Genomic DNA, 21,003 nt, shown 5'->3' on the forward strand with positions numbered 1-21,003 from the left:
GCGCTCTCAGTGGATCCCACGGCCAGGTATCGAGAATTTGGACTGAACCTGAAAAAAAAAACACACACGGAGGTCAAGAAAAAGGTTAAGTCGCCGTAATGAACTGTGAGGATGTTAACTCCCCACACCTCAGAGAAAAAGGTTCCACCCTGACCTGGGGTTGGTGATGTTTAGCAGGAGGCTGGGTTTTTATTAAGGGAACAACTACAACTACATGGATACACAGAGCAGTCCTGGCTCCGTCAGTACCTTATATCCTGGATGGGGGAGCGTCGGTCTCTCTTCTTGCCCCAGATTTTGAGTGATGCCACCAGCAGGATGATGAACTCTCCGTTCTTCATGCCGATGGCCACCATGTCTCCCTCAGGACTGTAGCTGATGGTGTGGGCCGGGTGGCCCAGGTTCACCTTGTTCAGCATTTTCTGTTTACCCACAAGGCATCACAACATCACCACCAGCTGTGAAGAAGCCTTCTAAAATGCCGAGTCAACACCACCGACCTTCTCCGGGATGTCCCACAGACGGACCGTTCCATCCTCGGCCGCCGACAGAAACACGTCTCTGGACGGATGTGTGCTCAAACCCCAGATGGGTCCATCCATGTGTCCGTTCACTAAGATGTTGCAAGCTGCGTTTTTCTCCCCAACTTCGATGATCTCTGCATTTCTGGTGCCTACGAGGATTTTACCCTGAGACAATAACAGAGAGAGAAAGATAAAAAAAAATGAAGACTGAAGTCACAGAGTAGTTAATTTTACAGAATGGGATCGTTTACTCATCACTGTGCTGTATATTTACACAACACGGTTGGTAAACCCCAGTCATGTACTGCTTCACTCCACTAGATGGCACTGTTGCATTTACCAAGGTTCTACAAACCACCGTTCTGACCTTGATTTTCACCTCACATTCAAGTTCTTAAAGTTGCACTAATTCTTTACCTGTTTAGGCAACAACGTAATGTTTCAGAGATTTTTCAATCTTATTTGAACCATGTATAAAAAAAGACAGCTGTAAAGAGTGTGTTCAATTCTATAAACTTGAACATACAGAACAGTTTTTTCTGGTATTTCTTAGACCTCAAATAAAACTAAAATTGCTTTTATTGAATGGATTCTGAATTTCATCATTTCATTTGCGTTGGAATTAATGCTAAATAAATAAAAGTAAATTTACAGTAAAGACACCTGACCATGTGACCTCTTATTTACCTTCCCTCTGCAGACGGAGCGGACACAGTCAATGATCTGTCCAGTTTCTAGTCTAAAAGCTCTGCAGCGTTTCAGCTCCTGGTCCCAGAGTTTCAGAGCTCCGCCTTCTTTTGATCTGTGGAAGAAAAAATGATCAGCTTCACTCAGTGGTTGAAGAAAAAAAAACACTTTTAAATTAATGTGTTTTTTTCCTAGGGATGTCCGATAACAACGACCGATATAATCGGCTGATATTAGCATAATTATGTAATTGCGCTAAGAATCATTATCAGTTTTTCCTTTGATAATGCAAACCTGATAACGCAATGATCACGTGTGTCAAACTCAAGGCCTGGGGGCCAAATGTGGCCCGAATGCGGCCAAATGCGGCCCGCCAAGCGTGGGAGCTTAAAAAGCATTTAATAAAGTCCATGCAGCAGAGTTTCTTAACCTGATAAATTAAATGTTAATTTAAAGTAAATTGTTTTTTTATTACGCAGCAATGAACAATATCTGTAACTCGAATAAACATAAAATTTGCTTTATATATATATCTGGTGATATCAGAATTGTAAACTAAGTGTTTGGCATATCAGATATCAGATATCAGTAAAAAAGTATTTTTTACTCCAGTTCACATTACATATTGCTGATATATTAGCTGCGATGATGTCAGAGAGACTCTTTCTTATTGGTTGTCAGATGAATGTACTCACGGCCTTTCTTTGCCCCCGGTGACGATGAGGCCGTCCCTCAGTGTGGTGTACATGGTGAACACTGGGCCCGTGTGGGCCTTGGCCACTATTCTGACAAGAACATGTTCCTTCCACACACACACATCCCCACTTATGGTACCTGTAAATGTCAAGTTATTCTGAAAAGAAAACAAATCTGCACTAATCTAGTGGCCTAACAGAGCACAGGCAGCAAAAACACCGAATGCATACAGTGAGGTCAAAGGTCACGTGGGGGGTGAAAAAGACTCAGCGGCCGGGACTTACAGCGCCGAACGCTACAGACAGCATGGTCTGCATGCGAGCGTCCTCGATGGAGCTCAGCACTCCCTTCTTGCTGAGCAGAGCTCGACCGGCCAGCGTCCAGAACCGGACGTGTTGGATGCCGACGGACACAAAGTGTGTGTCTGAGTCCGGTCGGAACTCGGCCACAAAGATCCTCTGGGTGTGGCCTATGCGGCTGGCAACTTTGGCACCTTTAGAACAAAAAAAAAAAAAAAAACCCCACGACATTAGGACCTTGAAGTGGGGGCTAGGGTCCCCCATGGAGCTCAGCACTCCCTTCTTGCTGAGCAGAGCTCGACCGGCCAGCGTCCAGAACCGGACGTGTTGGATGCCGACGGACACAAAGTGTGTGTCTGAGTCCGGTCGGAACTCGGCCACAAAGATCCTCTGGGTGTGGCCTATGCGGCTGGCAACTTTGGCACCTTTAGAACAAAAAAAAAAAAAAAAACCCCACGACATTAGGACCTTGAAGTGGGGTCTAGGTTCCACCCCTGTTTGAGCACAGAGTGTGTTCTTACCTTCCTGCCACTTCCAGATGGTGACGCTGTGTTCAGGATCCAGACCCACAGACAGCAGGAGTTTCCCAGTGGCACTGAAACTGACAGAGCACACGCCGCCTGAGTGGAAGCAGCGCAGCACCGACAGAGTTTGCTTGGTCATGGCGTCCCACACGTGAATGGACGGAGACGTGGCTGAGGACAGAGAGAACGCAGTGACGTGGCTGTGTGTGGGTTCGAGGATCAGGATTTAAAACTGAGTTTTTACTAAGCCATACGACTGTCGTGTTCTCACCTGACATGTCACCAGTGTCACCTGGAGGGAAGGAAAAAAAGATGAACTTATTGAAACCAATTTGCTGTTTCATCAAACTCTTCTTTTTTTAACAGTTTGTGGGGAGTTAATACATAAAGAATAAAAACAAAATATCTACAACTGTCAAAATGAACATGTTTATCATTTTAATTGTGAAAATGAATCAAATTAATAAAAAGTTGTGAAGAACATACATCTATGCTGTTATTCTGTCTTTCTGTTACTGCGATAAACAGAAAAAAGGGTCAAATCTATGAAGGGTGATTAACCTCGATTAATCAAGATGAATCATTTTTAACTCTTTAATTTTTAAATATTCTCATATTTTTGAGTACTTATTTATTTTCATTTAAATGATCTTTTACTCATTCTTTATATTTTTCAATTCTTTGTATCTGTAACAGCTGTAGGAAAAAATTAGATATGCATACTGAAATGTGTGCTGAAAAAATGAAAAGAAATAATGATCAATCTACGCCATAATAATATAATATTATATATAACATTATATTCTTATTATATTTCTTTGTTATATATATATATATATACATATATATATAGTATATATGTATACACAAAAATATATATATTTACTTTACTTATATATATTTACTTAAATTATATAAATATATATATCAGATTTTCTTCTTCTGTTTTTTGCACAACACGGTCTACAGTCAGCTGTGGAGACAGGAAGTCGACTCTTCACAAACATACCTACTTGGCCTGTTGCCACCACGTTGGGGAATTTGGGATGTTGATTGATTGTCAGGCACAAAATGTCATCACTGTGTTCTACGTAGAAACTTTGGCAGGCTGTAAGAAGACACACACACAGTTACTTGTTTCTGTAACCATCAGTCGCAGCACGTCCTTCGCTTCAGTCTGCGGACTTACAGGTCGTCAGGTTGAACACGATGCCTATGGACGCCGTGTGGTAAATGATGTCGGCCCCATCGTTCAGATAGTGCACGTTATTGCGGCAGTCGTTGCCACGGTAACCAAACACCAGATCCAACACCAGGTCCTGTGGGAGAGTCCGAACAAGATGGGTGGGGGTCAGAAAGGTCAACGCCATGACAACGCGGATGTCCAGCGGCAGCTGTCGGCTGACGCACAGCCTCATTATTCAATTACAGAATGATCTCAGAACCCGCAGAGTCCGTCTGGACACAGCGTGTCCAACTCAGATGTCATCAGATGACTTCTGCTCCGTTGTCATGAAACTCATCACCGGCTCCGTCATACGTGCGGTGAGTGGACGTGACGTTCTTCTTACCTCGATTGGCCTCTTCTTCTTGCCCACGTTGTTGGTCTGCAGCTTCTCTGGCTGTGGCAGCGCTCGGCTGACTGGAGGCCTGCAACACACAGATGGGATACGAGGGTGGGCTGAGGACCGACTCACCGCAGATGATGATGATGGTTAGTTATAAATAAACCTGATAAACAACTCCATCAAGAATAATTTAAATTAGACTCAGGAATCTCGTTTGAAAATATAGCCGCGCTCATCGATTGCAGTTCATCACTACAAGACACTGGACAAGTGGTCCTAAAATTGAACGGGGGGGCCGGGTCAGGAGCAGATAGATGTTCATGTGAACTGAGTAATAAATGACATGTAAAAGTCATGCATAAAGGCTAAAATACTGAAATGCTTTCATCATTTTCTACACCATCTATTGGGGAATTGTGGGTTTTGCAGGGAAGAGGCAGAAGTATAAATATATATAAATCAATTATCTAATTTGGAAAAGTTTGGCAGGGCCGGATAAAAAAGCTGAATGGGCCGCATCTGGCCCCCGGGCCTTGGTTTGCCCGTTTATTTATGGTTAGTGTTAGACTCTACAGTAATGGACTGACCAACACTGAAGGTCACCATGACAGGAGTATAAAGCTGAAGCCACTCTGAGCTATTCTGACCATAATACATCTTAAATGTCTGGTATTGTTCTCTGGATATTAAATCAATTAAAATTCAACTTTTTTTATAGAACCTTTTTTATAGAATAGAAAACTCCAGTCCAAGGCTACAGACATCTGAATAAAAGTCGACCCCAGTGATAATCTCACCTGGATCCTCTTCACGGCAGCAGTAAGAGAGAAGAAGTGAGAATTAATAAGAGCGAACTTCCTGCCATGACCACTATTGACTGCTGCACACACATAACACAGAGTCGGGACACCGAGGACACAAAACACAGCAGTCAGCAGCAGTGTAACCATGACGACCGCCGCTGTATCACTATGACAACTGCAGCTGAGACGATACATGGATGTTCTTAGACCTGTTCCACAAAACGACCCCTAAAAGAACAGTCAGTAACTACGACACGTACATTGATGCTGCACTCTTTTTGAAATTCATGAATATTAAAAATACTGTATGTGTACACCAATGTTACTGTACATGCTATTGAAATGATGGTTCAGCTCCTTCTAGAGCAGTACTTCTCAAATAGTGAGAAAAATAAATGCAAAAAACCCCCCAAAAAACCCAAAACATCATAATCATTTGTCCTGAATCCTAAAACATGTAAACTGGCTAATGCTTTTTGCTGGGTTTTGGCATTGAAAAGTTTGGGAAACCCTGGTCAACTGCACCTTTTGGTCATATCCATTTCTTATACACTGTCTACTGGTTTCAACTTCTCATATTATTCTCCTGAGGAGAAAAATAAAATCTTTCATATCCCAGATTTCAAACCACCGTGCTGTCAGAGTAGCACTTGTACTGTAGTACTAGTGTTTTTGAGTGCACATACACATGGCTTTTTTTGGGGGCAGATGGAAATCTTCCATTAAAAAACACCCACATGCATCAACAGACACTCACCTGACCACCCCCTGTCTTCACGAAGAAAAAGAATAAGTCAGGACAGAGACAGACACAGAGCCGTGGAAGAAAAGAAAAGAAGAGCAGAAAATGAAAGGTTATTTCCAGAGGGCAGATACAGAAAGAGAAATGTCAGAAAGAGAAATAGAGGATATAAATGTTTCAGAAAAGTTTGCTTCTGTGGCAAGAAAGGTACATAAGAGAGTACAGAAATATAAACGGTTTTAGAGCCACATGTCTCTCAGCAATCGACCCTTTGTGTCAGTAAGTGGCATTTCAATGTTGGTAGCTGCTTATTTAAATCCTCCAGCCCAGATAGTATAAAAGTGTGGGCCACTTTGGGCAGCAATTTTTATCTGGCCCACATGGATTTAAGCACAAATGGACCAACTTGTAAAAGTCACAAGTAAATGAAATAATGAGAAAAAAATGAGAAAAATATGATGTGTGTTTTAAGACTATACATAGTTGACACCAGCAGTTCTTTGGCCGGTTTGTGTCCCAGATCTTGCAGTTGTGGACTACCCAACTGTCAGCATGTCATGCAATGCAGTGTTTCCGTGATTCCCAACCAGTTCCGCGGCAAATTAGCCATGGAATTTAATCTTATCTCACTTAATTTGTCTTAATACTATTATTTATTGAAAATAATTTGTCTCTAACCTGATAAACAACTCCATCAAGAATAATTTAAATTAGACTCAGGAATCTCGTTTGAAAATATAGCCGCGCTCATCGATTGCAGTTCATCACTACAAGACACTGGACAAGTGGTCCTAAAATTGAACGGGGGGGCCGGGTCAGGAGCAGATAGATGTTCATGTGAACTGAGTAATAAATGACATGTAAAAGTCATGCATAAAGGCTAAAATACTGAAATGCTTTCATCATTTTCTACACCATCTATTGGGGAATTGTGGGTTTTGCAGGGAAGAGGCAGAAGTATAAATATATATAAATCAATTATCTAATTTGGAAAAGTGAGGCAGAAGTATAAATGTGTATAAATCAATTATCTAATTTGGAAAAGTTTGGCAGGGCCGGATAAAAAAGCTGAATGGGCCGCATCTGGCCCCCGGGCCTTGGTTTGCCCGTTTATTTATGGTTAGTGTTAGACTCTACAGTAATGGACTGACCAACACTGAAGGTCACCATGACAGGAGTATAAAGCTGAAGCCACTCTGAGCTATTCTGACCATAATACATCTTAAATGTCTGGTATTGTTCTCTGGATATTAAATCAATTAAAATTCAACTTTTTTTATAGAACCTTTTTTATAGAATAGAAAACTCCAGTCCAAGGCTACAGACATCTGAATAAAAGTCGACCCCAGTGATAATCTCACCTGGATCCTCTTCACGGCAGCAGTAAGAGAGAAGAAGTGAGAATTAATAAGAGCGAACTTCCTGCCATGACCACTATTGACTGCTGCACACACATAACACAGAGTCGGGACACCGAGGACACAAAACACAGCAGTCAGCAGCAGTGTAACCATGACGACCGCCGCTGTATCACTATGACAACTGCAGCTGAGACGATACATGGATGTTCTTAGACCTGTTCCACAAAACGACCCCTAAAAGAACAGTCAGTAACTACGACACGTACATTGATGCTGCACTCTTTTTGAAATTCATGAATATTAAAAATACTGTATGTGTACACCAATGTTACTGTACATGCTATTGAAATGATGGTTCAGCTCCTTCTAGAGCAGTACTTCTCAAATAGTGAGAAAAATAAATGCAAAAAACCCCCCAAAAAACCCAAAACATCATAATCATTTGTCCTGAATCCTAAAACATGTAAACTGGCTAATGCTTTTTGCTGGGTTTTGGCATTGAAAAGTTTGGGAAACCCTGGTCAACTGCACCTTTTGGTCATATCCATTTCTTATACACTGTCTACTGGTTTCAACTTCTCATATTATTCTCCTGAGGAGAAAAATAAAATCTTTCATATCCCAGATTTCAAACCACCGTGCTGTCAGAGTAGCACTTGTACTGTAGTACTAGTGTTTTTGAGTGCACATACACATGGCATTTTTGGGGGCAGATGGAAATCTTCCATTAAAAAACACCCACATGCATCAACAGACACTCACCTGACCACCCCCTGTCTTCACGAAGAAAAAGAATAAGTCAGGACAGAGACAGACACAGAGCCGTGGAAGAAAAGAAAAGAAGAGCAGAAAATGAAAGGTTATTTCCAGAGGGCAGATACAGAAAGAGAAATGTCAGAAAGAGAAATAGAGGATATAAATGTTTCAGAAAAGTTTGCTTCTGTGGCAAGAAAGGTACATAAGAGAGTACAGAAATATAAACGGTTTTAGAGCCACATGTCTCTCAGCAATCGACCCTTTGTGTCAGTAAGTGGCATTTCAATGTTGGTAGCTGCTTATTTAAATCCTCCAGCCCAGATAGTATAAAAGTGTGGGCCACTTTGGGCAGCAATTTTTATCTGGCCCACATGGATTTAAGCACAAATGGACCTACTTGTAAAAGTCACAAGTAAATGAAATAATGAGAAAAAATGAGAAAAATATGATGTGTGTTTTAAGACTATACATAGTTGACACCAGCAGTTCTTTGGCCGGTTTGTGTCCCAGATCTTGCAGTTGTGGACTACCCAACTGTCAGCATGTCATGCAATGCAGTGTTTCCGTGATTCCCAACCAGTTCCGCGGCAAATTAGCCATGGAATTTAATCTTATCTCACTTAATTTGTCTTAATACTATTATTTATTGAAAATAATTTGTCTCTGCTCATCTATGCAACAGGAACATGCAGAACAATTAAATACTATTACACTAGATGGCAGCAGATGGCAATAAAAACTTTTTAAAAATATTCAGAGGTGTTAGGGAAGATCTTTGTCTTTCTTCAATTCCTGTGCGTATATCAGCATAGTGTTCAAATAAACAGGTCCACATGGAGTAAGTAAGTAAGGAAATTCATACTAGTAGATCGTTGTATTTTATTCTATATAGTTTTGGGGACATGTTTGTTTGGTGTTTGAGCTGTGATATTTCAATGTAAAATTTGAGTAAAAATGATTGTTAAAAACGGCAACTTATCAAACAACAGCCATGTAAAACATAATATAATTGTGTATACCTTTCATCCACAGAGGGCTCTTTTAACTGCAGGTGGGGTTTCACACCAGTCATGGGTCTCATGTTGGTGGATAAGGCCTTGATGGTGTAGTTGATCTCGTTCTCTCTCGTCACATCGCTGTCATAACCTGTAGAAACGTGTTAAAGGCGTTAGCAACATTTTAGCAGCGATCTCTGGAGAGAGAAAAAAAAACATCTCATCTCTCACCTCCATCATCCTCACTCTCCATGTCGGACTCCTCGCTGTCACACTGTTTGTACTCCCGGTGACCTTCGGCCTCGTGGGCCCAAATCATGAGGCACGAGTCGGCTCCGCCCACCGTCACCAGGAGGCTGTCATCGTGGGTCCATCGCACATTGGTCACATGTGCGCTGTGGGCCACGTAGCGTTTATACTTTGCGTACTTGCCCTGTGCCAGAGGAGAAACACAAAGTGTGTTAACCCTTAACCTCAGACAGACATGTCCAATATCTGGTTCATGGACTTACTGTGGTACAAGGACTGGTTATACATGGCCCGACTTTTAAAAAATAAAATTATATTCTATAAATAATAATAAAATGCTGGTAATTGACAATTTAAAAATATTGAAATAATTCAAAATTAATTTTTGAAATACCTTTTCTCATTTTTAACATCATCAATGTCTTCCAACAACACTTTGTTTTATCTTAACTGCCAAAGCTTCCAACGCTTTTATTTATTTATTTATTTTTTAAAGTAGTATTTTGGACTATATATGGTGGAACAGGATGTTGTGATTTCCAAAACAAATAAATGAAATAAATTACAAGCATCTTTATGTCACTAACTGTAATGGTGCACCCACCCCCCTACCCCCCAAAAAAAACAAAACTCCTGATCTCAGCTTTGTGTTACCTTGACAGGGTATCTGAAGAGCTTGACGTATCCTAAATCATCTCCAGTTGCCAGCACCTTCCTGTCATTACTAAGGCAAGCAGAGGTCACCTCTGTGACCTCGCTGATCACAGGCCCGGTGCCCTCAACAGATGTTCCGAGGACACACGTCCATGTGCTCCAGTCAATCTTCTCCACCTGGACCAGGTGAGAAAGCAGAACAAAGTCAACCCAGCTGAACTATGTATAGTGTGTACCAGGTCATATTCAGCACCGGTCTGTATTTGTTTTTTTATTTGTTTACAGTCACAAATCAAACACCAAATACAAGATTGAAGATTTCTTTTTTATCAAATGTTCACTGAGTTGTTCTGCCAAACTGCTGAGTAAAATTAAATAAAAATCTTCCTCAGTGTAGGAAAAAGAACAAGACTCAGAGACAACGTTATATTTTTTTCTCAAACAGAGTTGAGGTAGTGAACGGAGAGCGACTTGATCTTAGTGGTTGGTTAAAAAAAGAAAAACAGGATCAAGAACAGAATGTTGTCTCTGCAGCCGTGGGTGAGTGCAGGAGAGAGTGGTGTATGAGACGGGAGAAAATCAAAGAGGAAACTGAGCATGGGTAAGACTTAAAAAAATATATACCAGTCACCAGTGACATCAGACTCAGCAGGACCCTTCGTCTCTGACTCTTATTTTCTCAACACTCCCACTCTGTGTCTGGCAGTTGTATTAAAGTGAACTTGACACTGTTTTACTTTTACAGCCAAATTTAGAAACAACTCTGGTAAAAATGGGTCTTGTTAATGCTCTGCTGCCCGTCCCCACCATCTCCTCATGCGATAGAGACACCAATACGGCCCAGGTGCCCTAACGAACACTCACCTCAGAAACAGGAATGGTCTGCTTCTTGCCTCGAGGAGCCTCGAAAAAAAACTGCTCTTTAGCACCTGTGTTGACTTGGAGTAGTTTCCCTGTGAGACAGAGGAGGAGGCCACAGGGCAGCGCTGCTTTTAAGAGCCACGTATTTGATGCACAGTTGCTTCCTAAGCTGTTTCATTCGCGAGGATTTTCCCCGAGGCGGCGGAGGTGGCGTGTTTTACCTCTCTTGTCCCAGTCCACGTGAGTTATGTAGTTGAGGCATCCTTTGCAGACTCCAACCCTTTTGCTGCTCATCACGTTGTAAATATCCACAAATGTGTCTCCTGACGCCACGGCAAGGTATTTCCCCGCACCTGTGCCCGACACGAGAGAGAGAGAGAGAGAGAGGGGGCACGGTTATAGCACGGGTTTTCAAACTGTGTGAATGTGAGCCTCCCCTATAGAGTAGGTAAGGACAGCCGAGCCCCGAGCCCCCCCCCTTTCTCAAAATCCTGCCCTAACCCACACACGCCGCTGCAGTAGATGCATCTTCTGTGCTCCTGGCAATGATGAGTTTCAATAACAACTGATTTATGAAACAATATAGTTTTACAGCAATACACGCACGCACAACTACTAGTATTAATACAGCTTCATAAGGACGTGGTTATTTTTTTTCCTTGTGACACTTCGGCGGCTCCTAGGGGAGGCTCGCCTCACCTACTGAAAACTGCTGTTCTACCACTTTGTAATTCTTTGGGGAGGTGAACCAGTACAAGCACTCGAACCAGTGACCTCTTTATTAGTCACTCCCCCCCGCCCCCCCCGAATAGGAATGTAACCAACTTAATGGATGGCATATTTGGAAAATTCTTATGTCAACAGTAAACCTGCTGTAACAGGCTACCTCTGGCAGGCGCCAAACATGTGGCTCCTCTGGGAATCGAACCCAGGACTCTCTCTGCTCTTGTGGGAAGCGCGCTAGCCGCTACACTACGGAACAGGAAGACATGTAAATATGTGGTAGTAACTGTGTCGAAGACTACTGCTGATACAATGATACAGTACACACAAACAAACCCAGATATTAATACATTGTTACACTGTGTAATACACCTAGTTTAGAAGAACTAATTGTTTCCACCAGAGGACAACAGGTAGAACAGTGCAAGCAGCAAACGTTAAGCCTTTTTATTTTTTCATCATCAAATAAAGCATTTTTAGGAGTAAATAAATAAAGTACGAGCCAGATGTTGTCAGTGTGTGGGCCAGATGTGGCCCCCGAGCCGGGAGTTTGAGACACCAAGTTTAGAAGAACTAGTTGTTTCCACCAGAGGACAACAGGTAGACGTTTTCATCACCAGTGATGCGTCTGTGATGTCAGTAGAGCTGACGCTCACTCAGCGTCACCATCTTCCACAGACAGACTGAATGGATGACCGTGACATTTACTACAGACACCAACCACAGATCAAAAAAAGATTTTCAAATAAAGATTATTTAAAGGTCACCGCAAACCCTTTCCAAATTACTTTGTTGACCCTGAAATTGACCTCTGGTGACGCCATAATAAAGCACTGGTATTTTTAGTCTAACTATACAATGTTAAAAAGGTTGAATAGTGAAACACTGCAGTATTGTTTACTTGACAGCAGAGTAATGATCAGCTCTGGATTTCACTGCTGCCCAGTGCAGTGACTTCAAGGCTGAGATACCGACACTCAGGGAATTCTCTGGTTTTGGATTTGGAAACTGGATCTCCAGTGTCTCGTCCAGGAGGAATAGGGAGCTTTTGTCTTGTGCTCTCTCTACGTAGCCACCCACTGTTTCTCATTCCTCCCTCGCTGTGTTTCCGTCTGGCCTTGTTACTGAAGGTAATTAATTTGGGTCAGGCCTGCAGTAACATCTCCCCGTCCTTAGAGCACAGGTGCGTGGGAAGGAGCGATCACCTAACGTCTATTCATTCACAAACTTTCAGAGGACAGCGTTAAGTCTGGGGCCTTTTGGCTTTGAAAATTAGGATGAAAATGAGGTAGTCAAAGGACAGACCTGGAGAGAATTTGATATCAGATATGACGTCCTTGCGATGGTGGAAGGACACCAGATCCTCCAGGGTGTCTGCGTTCACAATGAGGAAGCTGCCGTCGTTCAGGCCGACTGCCAGGGCTTTGCCATCAGGGGAGAAGCAGCAGCAGCGCCCGCCTGGAGAGCGGGAGGTAAATATTAAAGCCCACCATGTGGTACACGTCCTGTCAGACTGACTTCAGTGACGAGGATGAAAAAACACACACAGTGAGATGACAGCGCTGAGACGTGACTCACCTTTTCTCAGTTTGCGGACAGCCAGCATGCAGTGGCTGGGAGAGAGGTCCCATATGCGAAGGGTTTTGTCATCGCTGACAGTGGCACAGAGAGGAAGATGTGGGTGAGTGGCCAGGCCCCACACCTCACCCTCCATGTGACCCTGCAGTCAAACACAACAGCACAGACACGTCACTCATTTCAGTTTGACGACAACATCCAAGAGATGCTACATCTGAAGGCAAAAAAATATCATCGTATATATTGTATAAAATCGTATGATATAATAAAAAATATATATGTATCACAATATACATATATATTTTTTCCATACTCATTTTAAACATGCAATATATCGCATCATATAAACATTAAAGAATTTTACATCCATCCATCCATCCATCCATCGTCATATAAACATTAAAGAACTTTACATCCATCCATCCATCCATTTTCATCCGCTTATCCATTACCGGGTCGTGGGGGCAGCAGTCGCCACGACCACCACCCAAATCTCACTGCACCGTACCAACCCCCCCTGAACCTTCCTGCAGGTGGTGAGTCCACTAGAAGGTACCAACCGCCCTAACTGGGATTTCAAACTTGCCGAGGAGGTGAACCCTGGGGTTCCACACCGATGACAGAGACGTTGCCTCTGGGCCACAGCACCACCTCCTCAGCTTGTCATGTAATTTTATTTTTTATTATTACTGCAAACACCATCAGTAATTAAACTTTTCAATTTTGGATGAATGAATCGGGACGACCTTTGACTCCGGTCTTCCATCATTCGTCTGTGACAACTCCCTAGTTTAACTCTGAAGCATTGGAAAACAACAATTAATTACATTTGTTCTGTCTGCATTAGCTCCAGGCAGCCTGGGAGACGCTGGAGGAACACCTAACGACTGTAGCTGAGCTGTAATTCATCTTTGTTTATAGACGTCTCCTTCCTGACTCTGAGCAGCTTTACGTCAGAGGCCGACGAGTTTGTTTATTAAAACAGATAAAAAACAATGATGATTCAAAACATTTTAATGACCTCGCTTCCTAATTTTCTTCAAACTTACTGCTGTAATTGAACTGCAACAGACGTGAAACCACCCTTAGATTAGACATTCATCACACACTCATTTCATTACCGTGTCAGTGCCACATCAGAGGATTCTAAGAGGATACAATTTTGCGTAGGTTAAAGCGGCGTAACACTTCTGTTCATTCACCACAAGGTGATGCACCTTGGACTTGGACTTCTTTGGACTTCTTTCTGTAAACAGATCTTTAAATTGGACTTCTTTCTGTAAACAGATCTTTGGCCTGAATATTCTTGAAATATTTGATTTTCTATTTGGGATTCACACAAAATTTGGCTTTAATTCCTCCTGTAAAATATTTATTATACTTTTGTAAATTAATATTTCAAACATTCACTAAAGATGATGGATAAAAAAAGCACTGATGAAGCAATAACAAAGTGGGCCATTTGTTCTTACCTGGACCAGCAGAGTGATGGGACCACTTTTATCCACCTCCAGGATCTCTCCGTTCTTGGTTCCCACCAGGATGTGGCCGTGGCCCAGAGATATGGCACGTATGGAGGGGTTGTCTTCCAGCAGCAACCCTGCAGAGTCAGGGAATTAAAGCATTGGGTCAGAGTCCTCCACTGGGACGACAGCATAGGAGGCGCTCTTCACTTTAGCTAAAAGCCTGACAGGATATGAACTGAACTGTCAGAAGAGGACAACCGAGAAAGGCGTGACCTTGGTTTTTTTTCTTACCTTTAGAACCTGGAGCCAGGACTGATCTCTTGATGGCGTAGGTCTTGAGACATCGCTCGAACGTGTCGTCCCAGAGTGCTACAATTCCATCCTTTCCTCCAGTCACAAACCCCTGCATCAGCAGACATTAAATGAACCGTTTAAAATTGTAACCCATTTAAACAGACCTAATGGAGTGACTATGACCTTACATAAGTCAAGAAAGCAAACAAGATGAAGTAAAAAAAAAAATCACTTTAATTAGTATGCAGTAAAACAGTGGTTATCAACTTGTGGCTCACAGGCCAAATCTGGCCCAGTAAATCATCCAAACCGGTCCAAAATTGTAAGAAAATACCATGTTGCCCCAGTACTAAAGCAACGGAAAAACATTTAATTTAAATTTCAGTTAAATTAAACTATTAGTCATCTCCATCATTTATGACCCTATATTTAAAATATAAATTATAAAATAATAGTATTTTTAATAGTATTTTTTTAATCAATCGTAATGTGACCAAGGTCCCCAATTATGCCATCATTTATGACCCTATATTAAAAATATAAATTATAAAACAATAGTATTTTTATTTTATAGTATCCAACCCCCATGGTATAATTGGGGACCTTGGTCACATTACGATGGTTCTGATTGGTCAATAAAAAAAAAAATCACCTTTTCCAGAGCGTGCATACTGAAAACAGGGCCGTCGTGAGCTTTGACAGTCTTCATCAGGAACATGTCCCTCCAGATACATATGTCCCCCGTGCAGGTGCCAGAAAACACCATCTCCTCCGACCAGCCGTACACGGCACACATCATCGTCTCTGTCTTCCCCATGTTCCCCTTTCGTCCAATTAGGCCGCCACCTGAAAGCAAGGCAGCGGGTTTTTCACAGCCAGACGTGTCAGAGCCAGGCCTCACGCCTCCTTGTTAGAGCCGTTACCGGGCGGAGAAGTGGGGAGTCTTACCAGCCTTGTGCCAAAACTTCATATGCTTCACACCGGCCGTGATGAGTTTGTCAGGCAGGAAGGGGTTTATTTTAACAACGAATATCTTGTCCTTGCTTCCACTGGAAAAGAGAAGAAAGTTTGACATCAGAAAAATCTCATAACTTTTTTTCCCAACATACAGTAGCGGTTAATGTTACGACACCAAAATACACATATTAAATAACAACTAACTGGAACATTATATCTGTTGTGTTAACAGACGACTTCTGCTAACGGATGAAATGAAGGCCATTTTGTTGTAGTTATTTTTACCATTTTACTGTAGCTTAGCTTTTTCTTTTCTTTCCTCCTTCCTGTTGCTGTTTATCACAGCTTGAATCACTTGTTACTTTTTAACCTGACCTCATCAAACTGTTTGAATAATTAATCATCTTTTAAAAATGCATGACCTCTAAGGGGTTTCAACTAAAACCATCTGATGTATTAAGGGGCTTAAGCTCACACGATATCTTCGCGCAGATCTCGTTAATTATGTATGTACAGTTCAGGGCCCACGGGCAAATCCCCGACTGTACTCGCTCAGGCAAGGCTAAGTGTAGCAGTGAGGTAGCCGTGTGATCATGAAGATGATTTCTGCCATTACTTTACTTCAGCGATTGTCAACTGGCGGCCCGCGGGCTAAATCTGGCCGACTGACTGTCCGATCTGGCCCGTGACACAATTGTCAAAATTTTGACAATGAAAGAGAAAATATCGTGTGGTCCTCACTATTAAAGGAACTGAGAAAAACAAAAACTGTGACTTAAATTACCAGCAGTACTCTCCAAAATTTGTGGCTCTATTTAGATGGATGGATGAATGGATGGATGGTTGGATGGATAAATGGATGGATGGATTGATAGGTAGATGGATGGATGGATGGGTGGATAGATGGATTGATAGATAGATGGATGGATGGATGGATGGATGGTTGATGGATGGATAGATGGATGGATAGATGGATAGGTGGATGAATGGATGGATGGTTGGATGGATGGATAGATAGGTAGATGGATGGATGGATGAATTGATTGATGGATGGATGGATTGATGGATGGATAGATGGATGGATGGATTGATGGATAGATGGATAAATGGATGGGTGATAGATGGATAGATGGATGGATGGATGGATTGATGGATGGATAGATGGATAAATGGATGGGTGATAGATGGATAGATGGATGGATGGATGGATTGATGGATGGATAGATGGATAAATGGATGGGTGATAGATGGATAGATGGATGGATGGATGGATTGATGGATGGATAGATGGATAAATGGATGGATGGATAAATGGATGGATGGATGGATGATAGATGGATTGATGGATGGATGGATAAATGGATTGATGGATGGATCGATGGATGGATGGATTGATGGATGGATAGATGGATAAATGGATGGATGGATAAATGGATGGATGGATGATAGATGGATTGATGGATGGATGGATAAATGGATGGACAGATGGATAAAAATGTAGAAAATGTGATTAATATTTTATTTTATTTAAGTGTCCGGCCCCTGAGGTGTCTGTCGGCGGTTTACTGAAAGGCTGTAACACCACCACCACACTCACCGCATGGCAGACAGTTTCTCCCCCTTCCTCCAGTCCCACAGCACAATGGTGTGGTTCTCGTCCAGGCCCACGGACGCCAGCCTTTTACCGTCCGCTGTGGAAGAACAGAATCACTCAGCTGCTGCCTCAGTGATGTTGGTGATGGTAGGAGCATGAGAGCAGCCCACTGGGCCCGCTGTACTGCAGGTGACTCAGTGACACTGACATACAGATCACTGTGCTGCCTGCGGCTAATTAAGAGAGGTGTGAAGAACAGCTCTACCTTGATGCTGTCAGACTGCCGGGGATAAAAGGACAGCAGAAATAATGGGGCTTTCAGGGTTTGCGGGGGAAAAGAAATGAGTGCCTTATTCTTTAGGGGGTGCGAAGGATGTTTTTGTTCCACTAACAGGATGTCTGGAGGCATTAGTGAAGGTCATGTCAAACTTCCAAGATAAGTGAACGCATTGTTACCGGAGAAGTCCAAGGCGCACACTCCGAGCTGGTGGGAACCCTTCAACACAGACATTGGTTTCAAAGTTTCTATGTCCCAAATGTGGATGGAGGAATCTCTGCCAACCTGGACAGAAGAGGGAGAAAAAAGTGAACTCTGATTATTAATTTACATTTTAACACATATGCAAAAAGACACAAAATGAATAATGAACAAATAATTACACTAATCATCCATGTACTACTGCTTTAATAGACACATTTCTGGTGACCCCAGAAATTTCCTCATAGAATATTTTATTATCAATAATTAGACATTTCAGGTGACCCATTATGAATTCCAGGTGACACAACATGCGGCCGTGACCCCAAGATTGAAAAACACAGCCTCAGACTGATTTATATTGTTGAGGACGAAAGTTTCACTATTTTTTAACTTGAAAAGTAACTCTCCTAAAACGCACTAAAATCCACCAACTCTACGAAGTTTCACTTCTGAATATATTTCAGAATTTTCTTGGCATTTTTTCTTATTAATAATGCCATCATTTGAATTCTTCACAAATCAAAACAGGTGTGAAACACACTCATCCACCTGCTGTTTTTTGTCATTCTGTTCCAGCATTTTTTTTTCTTCAAATTTTGGAATGTTTGGAATGGAAAAATTTTAACTAGTTTAAAAGAACACAGCAGTCCACCGTCTACAGAACAGTAAGGTGGTTCTACACAGTGGCAGGTACCTGGCCTGTTGCTACAAAGTCCTTGAGCGGGTGTATGGACAGACAGAGGATGTCGTCATCGTGGCCCATGTAAAACCGCTGCGTGTTCTGCTGCCTGTTGTAAACGACCCCCACGGCAGCTGCGTGATAGACGATCTCTCCTGTCTGGGTGTAGAACAGGTTGCTCCTGCAGTCGTAGCCTCTGTAGCTGTGAAAAGAACAAGAAGAAACCACGAATAAATACACTCAGATAGTTTAAGGGGCTTTTGGGAAAGTGTGGTTTCATTCTCAGTGGGAACGATCTCGCCGCTGACCCATGAATGAAGTGCAGCTTCACGCCACTCCCTGGTGGCCGCTCTCTCTTCTTCACGGTCGCTGCTCGATGCTTCTCTTTGCACTGTTGTTTAAGCTGAGGTAGATCTTCTTTATAAACCTGGACCAATGAAAAAAAAATCATATTATCATCTATTATTTTCACAAAGAAACGTATTGAAAAGTTAACCCTAGCCTCCGGTACAAACCTGTCGTCGATACGTTAGCTGCGTCTCCTGCTCGATCTCTGAGTCCATCTCAGGTACGTCGGACTGATCCGAGTCTGACTCCTCACTGTGGGATTCTGCCAACGTCTCTGCAAAACAAAACCAAGGCTGGGTCGGAGCTGGGTCACAGTTGGGCAGTAAAGGCCACATGAATCAAACATGAAGCCGAGGATGCAGTTAATTTTACTTTACAAAAGTAATTTGACCGTTCTCAACAGAGAAACATACAAGCACTTCAGCCTTTGGTTTATACCTGGGATTCCGAGCTGCCACTAGGGGGTGAACAAGAAAAATAAAATGTGATGGCAGTTTGGAGGGTATTTTGAGTGGGATTTTTCCTCACGCCATAAAGACATACAAATAAACAATATATAAATAAACACTAAATTTCCTTAGTGAAATTTAAAATTAAACGCTTTTTAATTAAGGGTATTTTGAGTGGGAAATTTAAAATTAAACGCTTTTTAATTTATAAACAAACACAGGCTATAAATATGTGTGTGTTCTGGTCATTTGAGTAAATGTTTCTATTTTGGTTCCACCTATGAACCAACACCTTAATATTATTTAAATATAAAAGAGCGTTCTGAACAGGACTAGAACCCAACAACATTTGTGCTGGTGCATCCCAGCCTCAAGCACCAGGAAAAAATGTTTTATTATATTTTACAGTTTCACTAAATCCAACCAAACCAATCCCTGTGAACTATTTCTGGGTCACAACCCACCATTTATTGAACACTGTCTTCAATCACACACAGACAACCCTGGAAAAACAAAAACACCCCCCTCCCCTCGGCCCCCGCTTCCGCAAAAGTAAGAGCAGAGTGTGTCATAAAGTAATGACAACTATTTATCAGGCAGCTGTGCTTCACAGTGACATTGCTGAAGACTGGCGTAGAAAAACCGCTGATGCAGCAGAGGGAAGCCCTGCCAAGACCAGGCAATAAGCCGAAGTGGCAGCTGAGGGCAGCTACTCCCAAGATCCATTAGGGAAATTAAAAGCAGAGGCTGTTAGTATGGACTTTAATTTCAAAAAAGCACAGCTGCGCCCTGACACTGGGAAAAATATGACTCTAGAATGACAACGCAATTACACTTCCCGAGCTTTGTGCGCGTTATTGAATTTGTCTTAATTGATATGGCGGCCACTCGGTTGAAGAGCTTCATAAAAGTAGTTCAAAAAGAAGATGCAGTTCATGTGGTTCATGAGGCCAGAGGGAGTGCTGTGGATACACGGTGTACACATTAGGTAACACTGAGCTCCAGCACATTCATACGACCCTTTTATAGGCATTAAAATACTCCTTTTCACTTTAACTACAGCTGCTCAGCAGTTACTGCCACAACCAGAGACTGTTTGAAACAGATGCTGATGATCAACAAGCACAAATAGGTTTGGAAGCAGAAATTAAATCTGCAGGCTGTCTCCTTATTTCCATGGAGACACAGAAGTGGTGTCAAAAATCAAAAACGATGTCTGCTATAAGCTGCAAAGTCTGTTCCGCAGTTTTCTTGTCTCGGTTCCAGCAGAACATTCAACCATCTCTGCAAACAGTACTAATTTAAAAGGCTTTCCTTGCACACTGTGCACAGCATTACGTGAGTAGAAGACCGAGACGGTATCAGAATTTCTTTCAGGATACACCACTTAGCTTAATCAGATAAGACCTTGTTGGCAGCAGCCACTGATTTTCTGTGGTCACCCCAGATGTGGCAGGTATTGTCACTGGAACCATGAGGTTCAGGTGTCAGTGAATGCAGCTACGCGGCGTCTAGGACGTGTGTTCTAATAGTTCCTGATCACATCAGCAGGTCATCGCTAATGGAAATGAACAAATACATCAAACGGACATGAAAACTACTGCAGTGTTTCCGCAAAATCTTTTGAGCCACATTAGACGACGCACCACCGAATTAAAGTGTTACAAAAGATATATGCAATGATATAAAATGATTTTCTAGTTTCTATTTACTCA

The 21,003-nt window shown here is 42.2% G+C and overlaps 1 protein-coding gene across 1 annotated transcript in view; it reads right to left on the bottom strand.

Moving 5' to 3' along the window:
- eml5 (EMAP like 5) overlaps positions 1-19,395 on the bottom strand; it is a 22,495-nt gene extending 3,100 nt beyond the window's left edge. The window contains 29 exon segments of the mRNA XM_025061458.1: positions 2-48; positions 250-422; positions 501-689; positions 1,212-1,326; positions 1,907-2,064; positions 2,192-2,400; positions 2,728-2,901; positions 3,002-3,022; positions 3,740-3,838; positions 3,920-4,049; positions 4,302-4,380; positions 7,205-7,213; positions 7,967-7,981; positions 8,980-9,106; positions 9,187-9,388; positions 9,859-10,035; positions 10,723-10,811; positions 10,941-11,072; positions 12,748-12,900; positions 13,021-13,162; positions 14,493-14,620; positions 14,778-14,889; positions 15,433-15,626; positions 15,729-15,829; positions 17,335-17,428; positions 17,788-17,893; positions 18,507-18,693; positions 18,800-18,918; positions 19,007-19,395. Of these exon segments, the coding sequence (XP_024917226.1) occupies positions 2-48; positions 250-422; positions 501-689; positions 1,212-1,326; positions 1,907-2,064; positions 2,192-2,400; positions 2,728-2,901; positions 3,002-3,022; positions 3,740-3,838; positions 3,920-4,049; positions 4,302-4,380; positions 7,205-7,213; positions 7,967-7,981; positions 8,980-9,106; positions 9,187-9,388; positions 9,859-10,035; positions 10,723-10,811; positions 10,941-11,072; positions 12,748-12,900; positions 13,021-13,162; positions 14,493-14,620; positions 14,778-14,889; positions 15,433-15,626; positions 15,729-15,829; positions 17,335-17,428; positions 17,788-17,893; positions 18,507-18,693; positions 18,800-18,918; positions 19,007-19,174 (3,649 nt within the window). The 5' untranslated portion in view covers positions 19,175-19,395.
- Between the last annotated feature and the right edge of the window lie 1,608 nt (positions 19,396-21,003).

This window comes from Cynoglossus semilaevis, chromosome 1, assembly GCF_000523025.1.
Source record: "Cynoglossus semilaevis isolate Cse_v1.0 chromosome 1, Cse_v1.0, whole genome shotgun sequence".
In the NCBI taxonomy this organism is placed as follows: domain Eukaryota; kingdom Metazoa; phylum Chordata; class Actinopteri; order Pleuronectiformes; family Cynoglossidae; genus Cynoglossus; species Cynoglossus semilaevis.